At 45.6% G+C, this 23,343-nt stretch overlaps 1 protein-coding gene across 2 annotated transcripts in view; it reads right to left on the bottom strand.

Moving 5' to 3' along the window:
* Positions 1–1,225: 1,225 nt before the first annotated feature.
* Positions 1,226–23,343, bottom strand: part of E2F3 (E2F transcription factor 3) — a 72,062-nt gene continuing 49,944 nt past the window's right edge. Inside the window, exons 2-7 of one of the 2 annotated variants that reach the window (XM_057304868.1) lie at positions 13,156–13,267; positions 11,754–11,973; positions 10,329–10,487; positions 7,393–7,507; positions 5,950–6,085; positions 1,226–4,820 (exon numbers count right to left, since the gene is read on the bottom strand). In XM_057304868.1, the coding sequence (XP_057160851.1) occupies positions 4,558–4,820; positions 5,950–6,085; positions 7,393–7,507; positions 10,329–10,487; positions 11,754–11,973; positions 13,156–13,267 (1,005 nt within the window). In that variant the 3' untranslated portion in view covers positions 1,226–4,557. The remainder of the gene's footprint in view (positions 4,821–5,949; positions 6,086–7,392; positions 7,508–10,328; positions 10,488–11,753; positions 11,974–13,155; positions 13,268–23,343) is intronic. The other variant, XM_026511572.4, reaches the window with a different exon arrangement.

Genomic DNA, 23,343 nt, shown 5'->3' with positions numbered 1-23,343 from the left:
ATGGGGTTTAGTAATGGGTATGGGGTTTCCTTTTGGGATGATGAAAATGTTCTGGAACCAGATAGTGGTTGTCATTGCACAAGTATGTAAATGTACTGACTGAATGTCATTAATGGTAGATTTTATTTATAGGCATTTTACCACATTAAAAAGAAATAGTACCTGGCATAATATAAGCATTCAATACAAATTATATATTATTTTGTATAGCAAAATGAACAATAATGTCTCAAATAGAAAATTACCTAGGGGCACCTGGGTGGCTCAGTCAGTTAAGTGTCTGCCTTCGGCTCAGGTCACGATCTCAGGGTCCTGGGATCGAGCCCTACGTCAGGCTCCCTGCTCAGCAGGGAGACTTCTGCCTCTGCCCCTCCCCTTGCTTGTGCTCTCTCTCAAATAAATTAAATCTTTAAAAAAATTACCTAGGTAAAATAAACTATTAGATATAATCACTGGAACGCTCTGCAGCCTTTATAGACAGTGAACATGGTCTGTAAGTACGAACATGGAAAGATGCCCAAATCTACGGTGAGAAAAAAAGAGCTGCAGGTGAGTCCACACGGTACGATTTATGTTAAAATACACATGCACAGGCACACGTGCGTAATATGCCTGGAAAAAGCTGGACTGGACTAGGTGCATAGGAAAAATGAGGATAGTGGCTTCCTTTGGGGGGAATAGGTTGGGGAGGCCAGAGCCGGTTTTGTTTTCGTACTTTATACCTTTGTGTATTGACTGATTGCTTGTGTGTGTATGTACAATACATAATATGTTGGAATTTTAGATGATGAGCTCAGAGTTAAGAGTAGGAGATGGCCATCCAAAAATCCTAAACTGTTCGGAGGTGGCATTACAAGAAACACGGAATCCAGGACAAGGGAGGTAATTACCCACTGTGAGAAATTAGAATTTTTTGGCTTTATAACTAGTTATGAAGAATAAAACTTGACTTGCCACGTAGCATAAAAATCCTTCCGTATCTGAAAGTGTTTTTTGCTACTGGTCAGAGATGTGGCAAGTTCTTCTGCCTCTCGAAGTGCCAAGGACACCACAGGTGCTCGAGAGATACCTGTCCAGCGTTCCTGACGTCCCACATTAAGGGCAGGGTGTGGGATGTTCTTAAGCTTTGAGGCCGCCTTTCCCCATGTTAAAGCATGTCTTTTAAAAATGAAGTTAATACAGGAACATAAGGCACTATTAAGAAAAGCCATTTACAAGTCTGAACTCTTAAAAAAAAATCATTTTATTGATCCTTTACCATACAAAATTTATTCAAATTACACCCATTTGAAGTGGTAAGATCACAGCTAGAGAACAGGTTACCCTGTAACAAATCTATTTACAAAATCCATCATAAAAGCTTTTTTTTTTTTTTTACATTATATTACACATTTTCGTTTTTCAACTAGCATACAACACAAAGCTAAACCGATTAGTAGTTTGCCTACTCCCAATTTTGGGAGAAATACTTCCTTTTGACAAGAATCACGTACCCCGTAGGAAAAGAAATTCCCACAATCTGACAATTGCCACCCGACTCACTCTGCAAGCCATGTTCCTTCAAATCCCTCCTCTCACACACAGGCTGTCATGCACGCATCGAGTTCTTACTTTCTTTTTCCTGAAAGTAAAGCTTTAAATACTGCAGTTTTATTTACAGATCCACACTTAAACAACAAAAACGGAAACAAGAACCACCACAACTACAACAACAAAAACCAGAAACAAAATAGAACACTCTTAAAAAATTACAAACCAGCTAGAAAATATTCTGGCAGTGTTTACAAATTAATTGCTATTTTTTTTTTTTGTACAAAATTGCTAGATAATGAAAGTGTGAGGAGACTACATATCAACTTAAATAAAACGATCGCTATGCACAGATCTGTACATATGAACACACACCTAACACTGTTGGACAGCTCATGTGTTGCCCTTTATACACTTTTTATTTTGTAAGGCTCACGCAGTCATAATTCGCACACTTGTAACTTTTAGCCATTTCATGTGTGAGCGTTAATAGCAGCAACTCAACGGTACCAGAAAACCTGCATACTTAGTACTCAAAGTAACACAAATACTGTAGTACTAACCCACTTTGTGTGCCAGATACTATGTCAGAAAGAAAAATGGGGGCTGCAAACAGAACACAGCACGGGCCGCTAATTCACGTACACCAGCTCAGCCCACTCACTGGAAAAATCTTATGCATGAAGGAACTTTTAAGACTTATTAGTATTCCTTTCATTTCCCAAACAATAAATACGGCATTATTACATTACGAAAAGGCTTAACGAGAAACTCAACAGAACACACAACAACCTAGCCAGGTGAGAGCTCAGTCTTTAGACTTTGGAAAAAAATCAGCTTTGGGCAGCTGGCAAAGAGAATCACAGAAAGCTGGAAGCAGAGGCAGCTAACCAGATGAGATAAATATGGGAAATGGGGAAAAGCTTGGCATAAACGGTTTCCCATACAGGAAAAAACCCCACAGTGCATTTCCAGTAGGCACTTGACACAAAGCTCCCCCCTCCCCCCCCACCCCGACGCTTCATCACAGACCACACTGCTGTTTGTACCGAAGCCAGTGTGTGTGAGGGAGGAGGCTGGGGACGGAGGCCGAAGAAGAAAAAGGAGGATAATGTGCACCTTTGTTTTTCTTCCCAAACATACACCCACGCACACCCACACACAGAGTTTAAAGTGCTGGTGTCGTCTGCTCTGACCCCACCACCACTTTGCATATTGTGGAAATCTACCTAGAGTAAACTGGCTGGGGCTTTCGTGGTTTTTTTGTTTTGTTTTGTTTTTGTTTCGTTTTGTGTTTTTCCTAAGGGATATTTTCGATCCCATTAAACACACGAATCGAGTGCTACTGTGTCAGGCACATAGCATTTCAATTTAACTGTTTTCGTTTTGAGGTTTGTTTTTTTTTAACCTGACTCCCTCATTCCCGCAGTCTTCAGGATCCAAGCAATGGACCTGAGGTACCATGCCACATGCCCAGCGGGAGAAGGGCACCTCCCCGGGGCCAACGGGAAAGCCGTTCTTGGACCGAACTGGTAGGATCCGCAGCTGACACGAAGCCTCCAACTGGGGGACACCGTTCCTGAAGAGTAAAGTGGGAGACGCCCTGGCATTCTATCGCTTCTCCTTCCACATAAGGACTTCCCTTGGTCCAACTTACTCCTTCACAGAGGAAGGGGAATGGGTTCTGGGCCAGGACGATCGCAGCCCCCGATGCAGGGGGAGCGCCCTGTTCTCACCAGCTTTTAAGTAAATGCCACTGACACAGTGGGGATGTCTTTGTCCCCAGAGGCCTCTCCATCTGACCCCATCCTGAGAAGTGGTCTCCCTGAGTGCAGAGTAAGAGAGCCCTTGCCCTGGTCACAGGGTCGGGAAGCCCAAGAACGAAGGGATCCACACCTGCTGCTCCTTGGGACTGCTATGTCATCTGACCTGGTTCTCCTCTCAAATGGGCCACCCGTGTCCACGAGCGAGCCCCAGGACCGACTTGCTCCAAGCTCCCCGTCCTGGGATAGGAAGCAAGATGGGGTAATGCTTCCAGCAGAGGCTGTTAAACCTTAGATCACACACGTTTAGATGCTCTGATCAGTAGAGGTCCTCTACCTCTGCTTAAATAATGTGAATTAGCAAAAACCGTTTCAAAGTAAACAATTAAATTGAAATGGTGCTGGGTGCCACAGGAATGCTTAAATGGCAGCTAAAAAAAAAAAAGGCGAAAACAATCCACAGAGAACTCCTAAGTAAGCATTTGCTACAAATCAACTTTAAACTTACAAATACGTTGGGGGCAGGGGAGTGGGAGTGGTTAATGGAGACAGGAAAATCCACAACAGCTTCGAGTGGCAGAACTCTACCGTTCTTCTGTATCTGCAACAAATATCGGAAAACAGTTCTTCGTCCGAAAGGCTGTGCAGGTTCTCTTGATCTCCTAGTGGGACACAAGGTCCGTAGCTTACACTGAAATATGACAGTAATTTAAATATTCCTAAGAAGAGCTGAAGAAATCCATTTCATACTTTTGCATGACTTCAAGTTTACAGTTCCTGCCGTTCCATTCCATATTAGCAGACCCCAAAGACATGCATTCTGCGGAGAAGGCACGGCTTGAAATGCTATTAAGGAAGATTGCTGTTTTCGAGTGGGCCAGGTGGCCAGACCCCATTCTACAGCCCATCCGTCGGGCACAGCAAGCCAATCCGGGAGGGAAGGAAGAAAAATACGGGTGAGAGACACCTGATTGCACATTTTCTCACTTGCTGACTCATTCAGGAGATTTTGGAGCCTGGGGCAAAGCAAGGCTTTCCCAAGGGAGCCTGCGACTGTGCGTTTAGACAAAAAAAAACCCCAAAAAACAAACGAACCCCCCCTTTTTTAATTCATTAAAACATCAGCTTTGTTCTGAAGTTTGTAGTTTACTTCATGATACTATCTCGGAGGAAGAAGGTAGGAAGGGACAACACTGCATGACAGATATTCTGGTTCCATAATAAAAAAATATTGGTTTGTAGGGGGAGGTCACACAAAGCATAATCAACTACACATGAAGTCTTCCACCAGTGGGAGCTTTTCCAAATCATAAGCATCAAAGAGATCGCTGATGCCTTCTTCCTCCCCAAGGCTTAGGAGATAGTCTTCTTGGAGCAGGGGAGGCAGTAAGTTCACAAATGGTCCTTCTAGGTTGGAAGGAATTTGGTCCTCAGTCTGCTGTAAGAGGTTGGCTGGGGAGGCCAAAGGAGAAAGGTTTGCCATAGAAATCGAACAATCGCTATGTCCTGAGTTGGTTGAAGCCAAGTCTGAAAGGGGAAAAAAAAAAAATTGGAGGACACTGAAAAGTAAGTTAGGAGAAAAATCAAATCAACTTTTTGGAAGATGATGCCTGCTGCTGTTATAAAAGCCTGCGCCCTCTGCTGAGGACGAGCACATGCCACTACGAGCCAGACCGTCTTGTGCTAACCGTTCACAGTGACTGGGAGCCTTTCTCCGTTCTGGTCTAACGCACTCAACTTTTGAGATGCCTACTGTTAGCAAACAAGAATACAAATTGTCTCAAAGATTAGAGACTAACAAGTTCGAACACTTCTCTCTGCTATCAGCTAGTCAATATTTAAAGGAAAACAAAACAAAACAAAACATACATACTGAAAAGCTGGCTTCCTCGTAGGGACTCACCAATTTTAACTTAGCTGTTTTTGAACAACTAACTTTTTAAAGATACGTCTTAAAAACGCTTGTAATAAGACATAAGACATATCCACTTTGAATTTCTATGGTGAAGAAAAGCGATCTTTCATTTTCCCATCTGAGGCGCTGTGGCAATTACAAATGCTCAGTATTACAAATCAGACCTGGTTCACTTACACTGCTCCAATTCTTGCTGCTACACTGGGAGACAAATTAAATACATATCCCCAGTCTGAAACTGGAAAAAGGGGAAGAACTTAAGATATTCCTGGGGTTTTCCTCCTGTATCTTGTCCATCACCCTGGGGGTGCAGCGGGGAGGGAGAGGAAATTAAGTTACAACTTCTTTGACAAAAGGCTCTTCGCTCCAAACTTGTTCTCTTTCGCTAACATGATCTCTGCAGCATCATGCAAAGGTGTGCGGCCAAGTGAGCTGATGATTCACCCAGACAGCTCACAGCTTCCCTCCACACCTCCACCGGCTTTCCAAAACACTGCTGGGAAGCGATTTCTGCCCATAGCGAAAGCCTGAGGGACTCCGGCCGTGGGCGGAGGAGTCATGGGCTCAAGATCATGATTTTATTCTGTAACTAGTCAGAATGCCTTAAAAAAAAAAGTTACCTTAATAACGTTTAATAACAGAAGTTTTTGTTTCTTGACTAGGCATGTGGTTCCGACACCGGATCCTTCTGGTCACCTTCATTTTTAATATAGTTTCCAAATGACAAAAGTGGAATTTTACCTTTGGAAGGGGGTTTCGGGATATTCCCATTGTGGTCTTGGTTGTTTGTTTTCATTGGACTGTGTGTTTCTGTCTCTTCTGGACATAAATAAACCTCAATGGGCCCTTGGGTACTTGCCAAATGTATTTGTAGGCTCTATCAACAGAAGTGAGAAAAGTTCAAACTGAGAAATGAACGCTATAGTAATTTTCATCTAGAAATGGGAAGTAAGGGTAATCTTCATTGTTCATTTTGCTTCTTCACTGCTACCCGCCCTCCGCCTCCCCCCCACCAATTGATGACTGTCATCCTCTAGAGCAGGGGCCAGCAAACTGTAGCCGGAGGGCCAAATCCAGTCCATCAACTGGCTTTGTAAATAAAGCTTTATTGGCACAGAATCATGCCCATTCCCACTGTTTACAGATTGCCTCTGGCTGTTTTTTTTTTTTTTTTTTTTCTTACGCTCCAATGGGAAAGTTGTGCGGTTGAGTAGTCCCAGCAGAGTCTTAGGGCTCACAAAGCCAAAAATATTTACTGTCTGGTCCTTTAAAGAAAAAGTTTGCTGACCCCTGCCCTAGAGGTGAACTGTGTTCTTTAAATATATTCCTTCTATGCAAACTATGGAAAGGTCTTTTAAGTGTTCCAAACACAGTATTTCCATGTTGCAACCCTTTGTGGGTGGGGCTTTTTTATGTGAACTTTAATAACCACTGGATGAATAGCATTCTTCAGTGCTAGGAGCAGAGTTTAACATCTAAAATTCTTCTTCATCTGGGTCATAGAGCTATTATTATCATTTAGGTGAGAACTCTACCCTAGATGGGAGCTTGAGAATCTCACTCTTTTTATTTTCTATGCATTTCCTTTTTGCTACATTTCTTTATCTTACAGTTACGGCCCAGGCCTATCTTAGCAAAGATTATTGGAAACCAATCACAAAAATATGCTCCCTACTTTCTTATAATATTCTAGTCTACCGATTCAGCCAAAGTCACGTGTGATTTCTTAAAAGTAAACATGTTCTAAAAGATAAATTCTCAAAATGTGCGAAGATAAGTAGGGAGATACTTTTTTTTTTTTTTTTTTAAGTTAGGGAAATACTTTACAACATTTATGTCTCTGTTCCTAGTGGGGATCATATCCAGGGCAATCAACATAAAATTCCCCAATGGTTCAAATCAATCAGAACCGCCAGATACCAAATTATGAGAAAGAAAAAGTACCAGAGGGACAGGGCACCATACCCTGCGTTCAATGCCCCGCGATGTTAAAATTAGACGTTTGGGACACTCGATACGGATCGAACTGTTGAAATGTTTTTGAAGTTCGGGTTAGGTAACAGGGACGGGAAAGAACTACTGAGTGTTCAGGAGGATGCACACTGTGACCATGTGTCAATGATTCTTTAACTTCGGGCATTCCAAAAAGATCTCTGCAGATGCACAAAGATGTTATCTCCTTACCTCTATTGGGTCAGGCACTTCAAGTCTTGTTTCTGGAGGGGCTTTGACAACTATAACAGTTTGGTCTTTAAGGCCACTAATTTTTCGAATATCTTGATATGTAACGTAAGCTAACGTAGTGCGTGTTAAGGAATGTAACCATTCAGAAGACTGACAGAACAGATGCATAGAAAAATTTCAAGTATTTTATGACTTGTAAGAATATATCGGTCTCTCTGTCTTGTTCTTTAAACATATGGGATCTCTCGTCAATCTTCTTTTCTAGTTGATATTCTAAACAATAAGACAAATGCATAGCGTTCTCCTGCCCATTTCTAAAAAGTCCATGGCGATTTAAAATGTTAAACACAGAAATAGAATAGTTAAACTATCAGAAGAAAACCCAAACCCAGTTTGGTCAGGGATTTTCTAGCCCGGTTCCTCTGGAGCGTGGACATTCTGTGAACTTTGGTGAAGCGTTCTATCACTCAAATTGAATGATGGCAGATTCCAATTTACAGGAAAAAAAAAAAAAGCAAGCTCTATTGCCCATATATTTTTTGGAACTCCAGTAACTTCTACCTGCTGCTTGACCATTAGCAAATGTCAGTAGCCACGCACATGAACACGTGAGTAGCGAACAGATATATTGGTGGAGGAATGAACTCAGGAGACGGGTCAGGCAGACAGCTTGTTTTCTTAAGGGCACCCGGGCTGGTTGTGATTGTATACTGCCTACTGATAAGAGAGTCATTATTTCTCTGTTAGAAAAATTATCCTTTGTATGATATTACTGACTACCGATATTTCAGCGTTCACAAGGAGGGAGAGCAGCTTCCAAGTGGTCTGCAGCCTGAATCAATTTGAGAAACACTGCCGCAGGAAAAGAGAGCGCAAGAGTATTTCAGTACCCTTGGTCATGACTTCTGAGTGCTGAACAATTCTTCTAAGTGCCCTGGCAGCCAAACCTAAGAGGATATCATGAAAGAATATGGTACTTATTACATGATAAAAGTATTCATGCAAGTTTGCCTGGAGAGATGAGTTTTTACTTGGCACTAAAAGAGCTCACATAGCTCTCTTCTAAGAATCACGTAGCTCTCTTCTATAAGGGACATGGAGTAACATAATTAATGTCCGAGGCCTTTAGCCTGTTGTGTTTTTTTTTTTTTTTTTTACGTTAGCCCACAAAAAATGCCTAGGATAAAACAGCAAATCACATGACTCAATGAAGGCATTTCTGCAGGTAATATAATATTAGCAAATAGAGCCTGTGATCTAACACGTTTCAGAGAGAAATAGGGTTTAGAGGGTCAGGAGGAAATGTCGTCTCTTAGAACACTGGCTTTTAATTAGAAATTGAAGGAAGCTATGAACCTACTGCGCAGAAAAAAAGCACATTCACCCCAAATCTGTATGTACTTTTAGGGGCATCTACCGCTGACTATCTTCTTTAAGTCTTAATGGTTGAGACGACAGCTAATTCAGTGATGAGCTTGACAGCACAGCTCATGCAAGAGTCTGGGTCTTAGGTCACTACGTGTCTCATCAAGGAAGCCAACTGTTGCCTTCATGTGAGACTTGACAATTCTGAATTTTTACTGAGAACACTGGGGAAACTGGTAACCAGGTACTTACCCCACAGCCCACTGTCAAAAAGCTACGTGACAAGAACTTATTAAAATAAAAACTCATCTACAATTACTCAACATGCCGCAGGAAGGAAAATTTCGACACATTTGTGAACGAGCTGTACCACATTCGGAACTGAATGGCGAATTGAAATAAATTGTGCAAACACATTTTTTGATCTTACAAACTTAAAAGTACTTCCATTGTGGCTCCCTCCTGAATTTGCTTTTTTTGGGTTAGCAGCTCCCCGCAAGGAAGCTTTCGGTTTCTGCAACAAAGGCCCCAAAGAAAGCTAAGGTTGGCGACTGTGCTGTAAGCACAGTGTAACGTATATATCACGTATAACCACCCCATCTCGTCCTCCACGGGGCTCCCCGCGAAAGACTGAATGAAACGGCCCGACGAGAGCTATTCTTCTTTCGTCCCCTGTAAACCCACTCTGGCTGCCACCAGGCGTTCAAATCACCACACCTCTTCTCCACCGCACTAATCATCGGCAGACAAGATCAATCCTGTGGTCAAGAGAAAATGAGCAATCGCAGTTTCAAAAAACTGCCGGAATTGGAAAATAAATGTCCCTATACCTTCCAAGGGAAAGCCTATCAGACGTAAAAAGTAACGTGGAACAATCAGAAGTGGGGAACACAAATTAGAGATGGGATGTCTTAAAATATCTACGTGTAACTGAGAATATTGCAAAATCTTGTCAACACAATGAAGTCATCTTTCTCCCTTTTTGTCGGGAGTGAGATGATGAGCAGTGAGTTTTCCTATGATGGCCAACAGACTGTCAGCCAGTTGACAAGAACTGGCTTTAAAAAATTTTTATTTCCAACATCTGTAAATGAATGGATAAACTGAGATGTCTCAGGCTTTGGGGGGGGCGGGGGGGGGGCTGCTTCGGAAATCAGTTTCTGGGGTTGTGCCTCAGCATTAACGCATGGTAGAGGTCACAGAATGATTCTTCTAGACTCTTCATTCCTTTAGCTACAGCTCAGACAGATTCAACAAATTCCAATTGCCCAATATCTGATGAAAAGAAAATAGAATGTGAGAACCCCAACAGCGACAGCGAACGCCCACCAAAAATCTGGGGAGGCAGAGAGGGAGCTGCTGGAGGGTGTCATTCATATTAACACTGACAGCTTACCTATCTTAGGATAGTGCTGCCTTACGCGCTGCGTGTATCTGTATGTCCCCAAACACACGTGAAGAACATGCGTTAACCAGGGTAAAATTCTACCCGTGTGTAAGAGTCAGCCTGTCAACGCTGGGTGTGTTCTAGGAGGCACTAATCCCCAAGGAACAGGTGGCACAAAGGATATCTTTGATTCTCTGAATCTTCGGTTAGCAGTTTGAGGTCCAGGGTGCAGCTTTGGATCAGTTCATCTAATTTCTTCTCCTCCTGGCTGAGCTCGGTCACTTCCTTGGACAGGCCTTGACACTGGGCCAGCATGCCCCCATCCTCAGACAGACTGCAGCCCCTGGAAACCCAAACACATACTGTTCATGGCTGCTCGGGGGGGGGGGGGGCAAGGGGGAGAGGGTGCAAGGGAGGGGCAGTGAGAAATGGTCCTTTTGAGTCAAATGTCCCCTCTTGATGCAGGAGGTCACACTGCTTGTTTAGCCAAGTATTAAAATCAGAACACTTATACATTTGTATATACTTTTTGTCATAGTCCTTCACCTTTTACACCACAGAAATTAAGTGGGGGGGAACCCCAAAAAACGCCCAACACTGTTACTTTCAGGTTTCTTTCCTCCAGAGGAGGCCTGTTTTTTCAGAAGGCTCAAATTCAAAGGGCAAAAGGAGGAGCTCCTGTCTGCCACATGCCTCCCGGGAGGAAAGAGAAGGAGGGGGGGGGGGGAAGGATAGAGAGACATTGAGAGATAGAAAAATGTAAAAGAAAAGAGGAGGAGTGGTTCAAAATTCAACAAAATACATTCGGGGAGCACAAAGACCTAGGTAGTTTCTGAGGTCTTCCACCAACCACCGAAAAGGAAGAGGCGGTTAGGGGAACAGATGCGTGTGCCGTATGCAAGCACAGAGACCAACACCCAAACCACAGGCCAAAATGGGTCACTGCATCGTCACAAAATTCCCCAAAAGTACAAAAAGTTCCCCGCTCACCTCATGGTTGAGGGAGTTTTTTCAAAGCCACCCTATAACAGATTTGTTCCTTCCCACAACACTTCACCGTCCCTTCCAAACACCGGCTGTTCCGGTGCTCTGTCCGTAATTCACCGAGATTAACCATACACGGACTCACACGTGTGTGTGTGGGGGGGGTGCCACGCGTTATCATCCCTGTTTTCCAGGAGGAACTGAGGCCTCTAAGTCTTGCCTCCACTTCCCCAGAAAGTGAGCGGACCTGCCGTGAATGCCACGGATGAAGACACGTGGCGATGGGACCCATACACGGTGCGTTCAGCCGCAGTTCATTTCCGAACCCGTGAGAGACCACTCGAGGACAAGTGCCAGTGGCCTTTCGATGACACACGTGAGCACACACGGGCCTCATGGCCGCAGGTGAACTGAACAGCACCCTACTTGACACCCGCAGGGCCCCCCAACCGAATCCCGGGATCCCCCGGCTTGAGGCTCATCTGATGTCTCTGACGGCATCTGGAGGGCACAGAGACGTGGACCTGTGGGCTAAGGAGCTGCGGGGCAGCAGGGAGGACAGCGCGGAGGCGGAGCGCGGGCCTGAGCGGGCCCTCCGGGGCTGGGGGCCGCGGCTGGTACTCACATCCACTGTACGTTGTTTTTCGACTTCTTCTTAATGAGGTGGATGCCCTCCAGCACGTTGGTGATGTCGTAGATTCTCCTCTTCTGCACCTTCAGCACCTCCGCCGCCTTGTTCAAATCCAAGACCCCGTCGGGGGACTGGCTCAGGAGCTGGATGAACTTCTTGGTGAGCAGACCAAGTGATGTGTCATACCGTGTTTTTTCTGAGGGAGATTTTGGAGCTTAAAGAAAAACAAAAGCCAAGCGGGTGGGGGGGATAGGGGGGAGAGGTAAAGAAATGAAGGGTTTCTTTGCAGGTAGGCAAGCCCCCTTTCCCGCTGCAGCCCAAGTCATTAGTGTCGAAGCAAAGCCGCAGCTCTTGCTCTCAGTAAGTTCCAGAAAGCTCTGAAATGGCTTTACGAGAAAAGGAAGGGACAGTACAAATGCCTGTTTGACGAAGGCGTTTTGCCGTGAGTTTCTCAGTAGCTTCTACGCTGCCTCACCCTCCTCCCCGGGTCTAGTGAAGGATCCCACACGCAGTAGGTGCTCAACACGATCTGCTGAATGAACGCGAACGTGCCACGGTCTCCGAGGACCAGCACGTGGGGAGCCTGACCCCACGGGGCCGGGGCTCACGCTGACCCCTGGCAACTGGCTTGGCAGGCTCCGTGGTCTGCGTGTGCCTGGGCCTTCGCGACCAGTTTTTCAGGCAATGCTTCGTGTGCGTGCAGAATCCCTAAACAGTCTTTCCACCGACTCGCCCCATCCCTCTCGAATGTTATGTCCTCGTTCGGTGTCGTATTTGCTCTGTGGTGCGGGTGCCCATCACACAGGGTCTGTGGACGGCCTGATTCGTAAACTCCGCGAAAGGGGAGAACAAAGTCTAAGTTAGCACCTATGTTCAACGCCACAGACATAAAGGACGATTTCGCTGTTTCCAACCTACTTTCCTCTCTCTCTCCCCAAAGAAACAATCGGTGGAAAGGAAAACGAGCTGCAGTGTAGGGGTTTCGGTCAGTTCTGGCACTGCCTCATGCGGAGCTCGAGATTGAGGCCGGCGCGGACCCACCCGATCTGGCACAGTCCTACGCCCAGTTAGCCTGGTCTCAAAAGTAACGCCCATTAAGGGAAGTTAAAATTAAATTTGATTATAGAATGGTGCCAGAGAGCTTGTATTCCTAGGTGTAAAATGACACCGTGCACAGTTAAAGAGGCCTCCCGACTCAGTATTCAGGGACCGAAGGGACTCTGCCCCGTTTGTGGGGTGTCTGCAGACACTGTGTTTATTTTCTGGAGAGGAATAGAAAGAAATGAAAAAGGACACAACATGCCAAAATTATCCACACTTTGGCATCCTCTCAGCCACAAGCTTTGAAAGGTGGGAAGCCCACACCAAGGAGAATACGAGATGAAAGGATCCTTACTTTTTGGACTATCTGGACTTCGCAGGGCGGCTCTTCCTTTGCCCTTGGGGGTTTTTAAGCCATCTGAGAGGTACTGATGACCGCTTTCTCCTAGCTCCAGCCTTCGCTTTGCCTGCAACGTGAAAGTACAACCGTTCGTCACTGGTCACGCGGGTGATCACAAGAAGCGGGGCTGCGTGGGACCCGGCCCTGCCAGACGTTGCGGGCTCGTGCCAGCTCCCAGTGCCTCTGCTTGGCCTCCCTCGGGACCCTGTCATGCCCTACAGCCAGGCACCGGCTCGGGGGCTGGGCTGGCACGGAAACTCTCCTCACCTGCAATGGATTACCCCGTCCAGGCTCAGATGGACACAGCCACCGGTCCTCCAGGAGGAGGCTCGGGGGCCACACTGCTTACTCCTTCACTGATTCGACATATGTGCCAGGCGTGAGGTGAGACAGTCAGACCCCAGCAGGCATCGTGGAACGTAAATTCGCTTGTCCCTTGCGACACTTGGCCGCCTACCTTCATCTCTGATCTGGGTTGGACCTCTTTCCTTGTGCTCCCCCTGAACACTCTGTGCTTATGTGTATTGTAACACTTATTGGACAGAAGAGCTATTTTACTTATCTGTTTCTCATTTCCTTTAAGGCAGGGACTGTTTCCCATTTATCTCTGTGTACCTAATGCTTGGCATAGAGCCTGGGTTTCTGTAGGTATTCAACCACTCTCTCTCTATATATATATTTATATTCAACGAAAGAGTGATTAAACAGTAACACAGCTAGTCAGACTGCAAATGGTCATTCATCAGAAGAACAAATATCGCAAATGCTCTATCTTAGGCTTCGACTAGTATTACTGTCTCCATTTTTGTCATCAAACCTGGCAAATGAGAAGTCTTTATCCAAATTTCTTCTTTTTGGGGGAGGGGAGGGGCAGAGGGAGAGAATCTAAAGCAGGTTCCACGCCCATCTCAGAGCCCAACTCGGGGCTCGATCTCACAGACCCCGAGATCGCGACCTGAGCTGACATCAAGAGTCGGGTGCTTAACCGACTGAGCCACCGAGGCGCTCCTTCATCCAAGTTTTGCATTTAATTTAAATTTTACTGAAAAAATATCCACTTAGTGTCTATGGACTGGCACTGGGGTTAGGGAACAAAGGTAAAGCAAGACAGGTAAGGGTGTCTGTCTCCGTAGCACGTGGGGTCCCAGAGAGGAGACAGATAACTAGGTAATTGTTGTGTGCTAACTAACTGTACGGTGGGATGGGTGTTCCGACAGAAGTGCTACCAACTGGACACCCCACAGGGCCACGTGTCTTCAGGCTCATCAGTGGGCACAGTCTTCTAATGAGGAGATGCACAATTTCAAAGTAAACCCTCACGACACAGAAACAGAAGGAATAACTTATCGGCTGATGACAGATATTCAAGATACTCAGCTTCTCTATAGAAAGTTACCCGCGAATCTGGCTCTGTTCACCCCAGCAGCCCCTAGCCACACGTGGCTCATGGAAATCAACATGTGCTCGACGTATGACATACACACTGGGGGCTGGAAACTTAGCAGAGAAAAGGGTAAGGGAGCTCGGCAGTCCTTTTTATACAGATTACATGTTAAAACAATACCATTTTGGCTTTATAAACTATGATTAAATCAGATAGTATTACAATTATTATTTTACCTGTTTCCTTTTATACATATCTTTTTACCACGTGGCTTGCATTTGTGGCACACATGACCCTTCTGTTGGGCAACGCTGGGCTGAACTTCACTCTAAAGGCCTAGGAATGCCATTTGGCAAATTTCTTCACTTCATTTTCCCCTCCCAAATATTCTGTCAAATCCTTGTGTGAGCCTGTTGCTTTGGTTGGCCGGGCCAACCTTCCCTCTTCATGAGGCAAAAGCTCCCTAACTGTTTTTCGGGAGCACCCCTCCCTGGTGTCAGCCCAAGTGCGCTGTGCCCCTAGGTGACCCAGGCCTGGCCCATCTTTGTCTCCTATCTTCCCCCTCCCTCACAGTAGCCACATATGACCAAAGTGGAGTGAACCAAGGCCAACCCCAGGGATTTTTCTGGAGCTACTGGCAAGAAGGGGTTGTGCCTTCCCAGGAAGGCTGACATGAGCCAGAAGCCATCCAAGAGTAAAGGGTCCACAGGGGCAAGTGGAAAAATGGAGAGAGAGGGTCTGAGGCCATCATTCAAAACCCTGAATCAGGTCAAATGCCGGGGGCAACGGCTGGTCTTCGCCCCAGATTTCTCTGTTGCATTAGCATCTCCTTTTTGCTTAAAGCCCTTTGAATTAGGGAAATGGAAGTGTGGTGTTGCAAGTGACAGCCTGTGGAACGGGCTGAGTCAAGCTGAGCCTTGGTGCAATGGGGAGCTGGCAAGCCTCATTCAAGAGCGGCAGAGTGGGTGGGTCACTTTTGGGGGCCTTCAGGAAATTACTCGGATAGGCTTCATTTGAGGCTTACCTGAAGGTCCAGAGGGGAACAGCTTTACTATGGAGGCCTTTCCGCTCCATGGAAAGCAATCCAAGAGATACAGAGCTGTATTGCCTCCATGCAAAGGTCCCCGGATGGAAGCCAACTGGGAAAAGAGCTTTGGGACCTAGAACTCCTGGGCCCTTAAGTCGGGAAGTCTGTCTACTCCCACTGAACACTCGCAATGAAGAACCACTCACTGGCCAGCTGCCTAGGGGCATTATTACTTTTCTCTTCCCATCTGGGCAAGTGTTCCAAATTGCTTTGAGGCAAAGGCCTATGGAAGCAGTAAGCTGGAAGCTGGGGAAATTCCCAGAGATCTGTTGCTAAGAAACAGAGATCTAACTTCAAGGACCAGGACTAGGCAGGTTGTGTGACTTTGGATAGTTGATCCAATCTAAATACTGGATAGAAAATCTACGAAATCTTAAAGGCAATTCTCCTGCCAGAGAATCCTCAAGTCCAGAAAGCAAAGGTCTATGATAGTTCAGCCTCTCAGGGAATCAATCACCAAGCCAATATGTCTACACCAAGAAGAAATGAGCCGTGGAGGAAGGTCAGCCCCAGCAAATCCTCCCAGGGAGTAGAAATCGAGGCAGTCCTATCAGCTGCACAAATAGTCACATCCCCACCAAGTCTCCAAGTGCCTGGAATTTCTTCCTGTGCGGGAGACACGACGGGCTTTGGGAGGCCATCACTGTGTCACTTCCCCTCTCCCAATGGACGTTTCTGGGGGGCTATCCCGTGACATTCCTCTGTTGTGCAGTAGCAGGGACTGACCTGGACTTGAGAGGAACACACAGTACTTACTACTTGTCGCTCCCAGAGGGCACATGACTGGACTCTCTTTTGGGACAGGGCCGAACACTCTGGTCTCTGATGGAGCACATTACTCCAACGCTTACCTTAATAAAGGCAAGCACGCAGGCTTGGTTTAAAACACCAAAACACTAGATGGGAGGTTTTAAATAGTACAGGTGGTCTCTGCTTACACCATGGCAGATGGAACTCTCTCTCAGTCAGCTCCATTTTTGTTTGCTCTTAGTGTGACCATCTCCCTGAACTGTGACTTATTCTGTTTACAAAAAGACCTTCATATTACAGGGCCCTTTCCAGTAAAGCCAACTCCTCTACCCAGTGCTCAGCAGAAGGCCCAGCCATTTGGTCCTAAGCAAGCGTAAAGGCTGGGCAGGAGCGATGCTATGTGGACCACACTGCCATCTTCCGGAGGCGTTATCAAGGGCAGCTTTTCTTACAAAGGAACCATGTGTTAATTTTAGAGGTTCAGCCGAAACTAAGATGACGCGCTTCTGTAATGAAACAGTTGTACTGTTAAATTCCCGAAAATGTATATATGAAAATAATAGGAATAACTGTCAGGCAGCCAAGCAGTGGGCCGTGAGGGGGAACAGCCACAGTTGCTGGCTGCCTGGCCCCTATTTTTCCCTTTGGGGAAGAAACTTCTCCACAGTTCTTGGTTCAGGTGTTTTTCGCTTTTTTTTTTTTTTTGTCTCTAAGCCTGATAAGCAAAAAGCCTGACGTTGCTCAACAGCTTAGGCTGGCCCTGCCCATCACGGGTTCAAAGGAGAGGACTGTAATCTGGGCCCACCGAACACTGTATTCCAGTCGCTTGGCTCATGGGCCTATGACCAAGGCAAGAGAATCAGCCAGCGCTGGGACTTTGGTTAGAAACGGTGGGTTCTCTTCACTGGGAGTTACCAGTATCAGGTAAGCCGGGAGCAACCTGGGAAGTGAACCAGCACGGAAGGAAAGAGCTGGGGAGAGACTGAGGCCCAGGGCCTTCAAGGGAGGTGCTGGACAGAGCCACGCCCAAAGGCAGGTCTACCCAAGACTTCCATTTGTATGAACTAACAAATTCCCCAGCATTTGCAACCCGGTGTCCAGACAGAGCTAGCCTGCCAGCATCAGCGAGCACACAAGGAACGTCGGAGTATGTACGATGTCATGCACCATGATTGCTTTCTATTTCATTATGCTCTCTCGTTTTCACGACATCCCCAGGTTATTATTATTTCCTATTCTCTAGGAAAAGATGGAGGTTTAGAGCGCTTAGGTAACTTTTCCAAGATCCCACAGTCCATAAATATGCCTACTCCCAAGCCCATGCCTACTAATTGCTTTACAAAATGATTGTGAAAAACTGCCATGTAAGAATGCTTGAAAAATTTCATTAAACTGGTGCCATCTTACTCTATGATAAATGCAGCGTTTTACTTGATTCATAATTTTCACGAACTTTCCTTTACACAGTAAACGCACATGGAAGTTCACATCGCACAAATGCGCGTATGAGGAAAGCAAATCTTTCTCCCGCTCCGGATCCCTTTCCCCTCCTCAAGGGCAAGACTGTGAAGTTCCTTTGACAACCTTTTATTTTTTAAATATTTTATTTATTTGAAAGAGAGAGAGAGTGCACACACGGGTGGGGGCGGGGGCGCAGAGGGAAAGGGTGAAGCAGACTCCCCACTGGGCAGGGAGCCTCATGTGAGGCTTGATCCCACAACCCTGACATCACGACCTGAACTGAAATCAAGAGTCAGACACTCAACCCACTGAGCCACCCAGCCACCCTTTTAGACAGACTATGGAAATACAAGTATGTATACAGGTATATACCACTGCAACCTATAAAAAGTACACAAATGAGAGCAAACCACACATTACTCTATTAACACATCTCCAAGTTTGACCTGTCAGTACACAGAATGACTTTATTTTTCACAGCTACAGAATACTGGATTAATTAAGACACCATGATTTGTTTACTTAAGCAAACACCTACTCATGGACATTCAACACTCTTCTAGAAACGACTACATTTTCCCAACAAGCATTCATGATGGCACTTTGGGGTAGATACTACTATATCCACCTTGCACTGAGGCAAGGTAAGAAGGTAAGAATTTACTTCGTCTTGGTTAATAAGTCAAAGACACAAGGATTTGAGCCCATGTCCCTGAACTGATGGAAATGTCCCTCCTCTGTTGCCATAGCAACTTCTGGGGCACCACGGCATCATCTTGCCATCATAACTTATGTCTATGTTCCAGGTTTCCACACTGGACCATGAGCTCAGGTCTTAAGTAGCCTTGCACTTGGCATGCATTCAGTCGAATTTATTTATTTATTTTGAATGAACCAAGGAATAAATTCCCAAAGTCTCTTGGCAGGTAAATCACAAAGCTCCAACATTACCCACCTGTAGGGCCAGCATGTATGTTGTAATGCATGTGTATATACACACATGTATGTGTGTATACACATAAACATATGCTGGAGATTAATCCCTACATATTTGGAAAGGTTTTCAAGAAATACAAAGGGGAAAAATTAAAGTTGCACAAGGATACATATAATGTGATTTTATAAGGCTAAAACTATAAAAACTATAAAATATAGACTTCGCTATAAAAATTTCCAAGTATCCAGAGAGAAAGAAAGTCTGGAAAGATCCACATCAAATGTTAATGGAGGTTATCTCTGAGAAATAAAATTAAATACAGGGTAATGATTTCATGTTTATAGTTCTATAATATTTGATTGTATTTTACAAAGCCATGTGTAAATATTAAAGTTATACCTTCTGAACTAGCAATTCAACTCTTTGGAGTATATTCAGAGAACATTTATGTTGTTTCCAGAGTTTGCCTATTAAGAACGGCACAGCTAGTGTCTTGAATATTTTTATATTTTTCCACATATGTCCAACATAAATAAATGCCCAATTTCAGGAGAAAAATTTAGTAAGTTATTGTACGTTTATATAATGGAATGTTATGCAATTAATAATGACGTACGTCTATATATGTAAGTTTAAAAGAAAAGTAGGTGTGAGTAGTAAAATTTTATTTTTGTGGGGAAATTATATGCATAGAAAGAAAGGATATCTAAGGATATACACCAAATAGTTTAAGAATATTAATCTTTGGGTGGTAGGATTACAGTGATTTTATTTTCTTCTTTCTAAATCATTTAAAAGTGAGCACGGGTTACTTGCATTACAAGACAAAAATCACTTCCATTTGCCATTTGAGGTTAGACAAAAGAAAGCTGCTGGCTTGTTTTTTAGGCTGCTGAAAATCTTATGTACCATTCAGTAGGTATGGGTATGAGTTCCCAGCAGAAATGGGATGGATACACTACCAGAAAGGCATCCCAGGCTCATGATGGGGAGGGAAGTGGTGTCCTTATCTACCATGTGACTGAACCACAGGAAAAAATTAAATCAAGAAAAAGGCATGGCCTGCTGTAGTTCACAAACTGAGCCCTAAAATAAGCTCCCTTTACCCCAGTTCATAAGAGATCCAGCCAAGGGAAAGAACAGGATCTAGGATACATTGTGTCTCCCGGCTAAAGGTGAGACGGCATTCTGAATAGAGGAAGAGAAACAGAAGACGGAAATTAGATAAGAAGAATGAGGGCCAGGGTAGGTTCATTAGTGAAATAACTGGAGACACTCTCCAGTTCCAGACTCGCCCTCGGATACTGGCCCTTAGGCTAGGGCAGGAGGATTTTAAGAAAGGAATACCTAGCTTCCAGTTAGGACTGCATAGTAACTCAATCTGACTAACCATTTTTACATCCATTCGAGTATTTATGAAGTGCCTGCTGTGTACCAAGCCTCGCACAGGCAGATAATTGATTATAAAGGCGACACGGTGGTCCCTGGTATAAAAGAAGCTACGGGCAAACCAATAATGGAAAATGCACGATGAAACCAGCAAGGAGCCCATGGCTGGGGGCAGGCAGGGGGGCTGGATGGAGAAGAGGGTGGAGGTCGGGAGAGGGTGGTTAGAGGGGGCGGAGCTTGAACCATGTCCTGGAAGGCAACGGCTCTGTCCAGCACAGAAGGGAGTGGGAGTCGGGGTCCAAGCATGCGCAGAAGCGCAGAGACGTGGAAGGGCCGTGGTTCAGGGGTGCTGGTGGGAAGCGAGAGGGCTTGGGCGCAGAAGGAGCTGCATCCTTGGTCCCTTCCATGCCGTGTGGTTATTGAACCACACTCCGTGTCCCCTTTTCCTTGAGATGAGGTTACCCAGGATGACGAGCTCAAAGGTCGTCCTGTCTGTCTGGCTTTCCTCAGCCAGGGGCACGTTCAGAATCGAACGAGAGCAGGGTCTCTGTGAGCTATTAGGTGAGAAGCCTAATCAGAAACCGAATTCTCTCCGAGACCTGATGAGCCGAAGGGCATGCAGAAGGCCCCGACGGATGCAGGTGCACACGGGCGGAGCAAGTGTGCATTTTACTTCCGTGAGGATCGCCCCTTCAGTCCTGCATCCCAAGCGTCTCTCTTCCCCACGCCTCCCGGCCCCAGCGAATCCCCCACCACTGGGTACCTAGGACGGCCCCCAAACTCGGCCATTTTTCTTTTCATTTTTAAACTACGGACCCAGGGTATCTTAACTTCACTATGGCTTATGTTTGTGGACTGCTTTGGGACTCCCAACCACGCACATATGAAGGCTTCCAAAGGAAAAGAAAGCCTAACTTTGGAATGGAAGCCATTTACTTATAAACTGGTGACTGCATCCCTTTCTATAGACATTTGTTTTGTTTTTAATAGCTTGAGACAGGGTGCCTGGCTGGCTCAGTTGCTAGAGCATGGGACTTATGATCTCAGGGTGGTGAGTTCAAGCCCCACGCTGAGCGTGGAGCCTACTAATAAAGAAAAAGAATAATTTAAGACAATATAAAAGAAAATCAATATACATGATTTTTAAAAATCCACTTAGCTCAGGCAGCTTCTAATGGCTACCTCCCCAGGGGAATCAATTTTACTCTTTCTCCTGGTGGTCACCTCTGCATCTCTAAGGAATAAGCTTGTATAGCTACTTCGGGACAAAAATGTCCAGCACCCAAAGAGGACTATCATCCAACCTAAGATGACCTCACCTGTTTACATCCGGCAGATCTTCTCCATCATATCAGGTATGCTATCAAAGCCCCACTTTTTCTCCCACCTGAAACTCTTGGACCTCCAGCTGTCTAGACTCGTGACAGTTCTGCAAGCCTGTTGCAAAGCTGCCATTCTTTGATCTTCCCACTCACTGTACCGTGTTGAAGCCCGAGGGGGACACCTATCACTTTATTTGGCTGCCCAGCCTCTGAACCTTTCCTCCTACGGTTAGGAAACTCCCTACTTTATCAGTCTTGGTGGAAGGCATAGTGGCCTTTCTACCGCAGACCCTAAGCACGCCACACGCTCTTTCCTAGCTTTGCCAGAACGCTGCCTGCGTGGCCCGGGCAGACACACCCGCCCTGGACCTGGAGCGTGGACTCTGGAGTTGCTCTGGCAAAGCAGCAGGACGGTTGGTGACGGCTGCTGGAGCCACGAGAAATCACTAGTGTTGCTAGACTCGTTCCGTGGCTCGACATTTGGGCTGTGGTTCTGCCTACGGATCCTTCCTCGTTCCTGCCTGTTCTCCAAGCCTGGTTCTCTGTATCTTCAATACACTCCCATAAACGCCTTGTCTGCTTAAGTCAGCCAGTGCTGTTAACCCATGGCTTCCCCGGAACACACCCAAACAGCAGTATGGAAGAGAAAACCCGAGTCCTCGTGTATCTGAAATGTGTGTTTCACCCTCACACTCGCTGAACCCGGAGGCCACCGTTGTAGTGGTTTTTAAACCCAGAGTTGATGATGAGAAACCTGCAGCCACCGATTCTCATTTGTCTGAAGCTATTGGGCTTCTAACCTCTCTGCAAACCTCCCAGCCTGTCTCACATTTATTGTGAAATTTCCTAACGTCTCTTCAGGTGCACATCATTTCTCACTCACTGCGTGAGGGACTCCCGGGCTCCTACAACCCACCTGCGTGGCCTTCAGCTACGAGAAGGATTTATGTTGTAGATCATCCCCCCCCCCCACTTCCTGTCATTTCCCTGGGATTCCCAGAGTGATCCTCTAAAGCTCTTATTTTCTATTTTCCATTTCTTTGCCTTTTGTTCTACTTAGTTATTCTTACATCAAATTTCGCTTCCATTCACTAAATTGTTTTTTTTTTTAAGTTTGGGCAACTAGATTTTTAATATCCAAGAGCATTTGTTTCACTTTTGCTTTCTGCTCAATCTATTTTTGTAGCATCTTGTTCTTCTTTTATGAATAGGAGAGTCTCTCCCTTCGCCACTCACTATTTCAAGTTTTCTTGCTTCCCGTTTAATCTATTGTCTCCACTGCCTTCTTTTCCTACTTAAAGAAAAAGGAAATCTTGGCCCCATTCTGTAATTGCTGTGGTCTTTTTTCAAATGTCTAGTCCCTATTTAAGAATAAAGCAACCCAGTGATACCTGGGGGAGGTATGACTCAGATAGAGGTGATACCCTTAAATGCCAAAATGGAGCTAATCCATTTATTTTCAGATTTCTCAAAACCGATCCGGCTGAGGAAAAGACTCCCAAATTCTGCATAAAGTCCTTCCTGCGAATTCCCTTTCTTACTTTGGTTTTGTCACACCTGAGCTTCTCCAAGGCAAACCAATGCTCTCTCTGCCCTAGCTTCCTCTATTATTATTATTATTTTTTTTTTAGAGATTTTACTTATTTATTTGACAGAGTGAGAGAGAGAGAGAGAGAGAGCAAGCACGCACACGCAGGGGGAGCAGCAGGCAGAGGGAGAAGCAGACTTCCCGCTGAGCAAGGAGTCCGACGCCAGACTCGATCCCAGCACCCTGGGATCATGACCTGAGCCGAAGGCAGATGCCCCCCTCTGT

This window comes from Ursus arctos, unplaced genomic scaffold (assembly GCF_023065955.2).
Source record: "Ursus arctos isolate Adak ecotype North America unplaced genomic scaffold, UrsArc2.0 scaffold_31, whole genome shotgun sequence".
Taxonomy (NCBI): domain Eukaryota; kingdom Metazoa; phylum Chordata; class Mammalia; order Carnivora; family Ursidae; genus Ursus; species Ursus arctos.
This window is presented reverse-complemented; position numbering and strand designations above follow the sequence as displayed.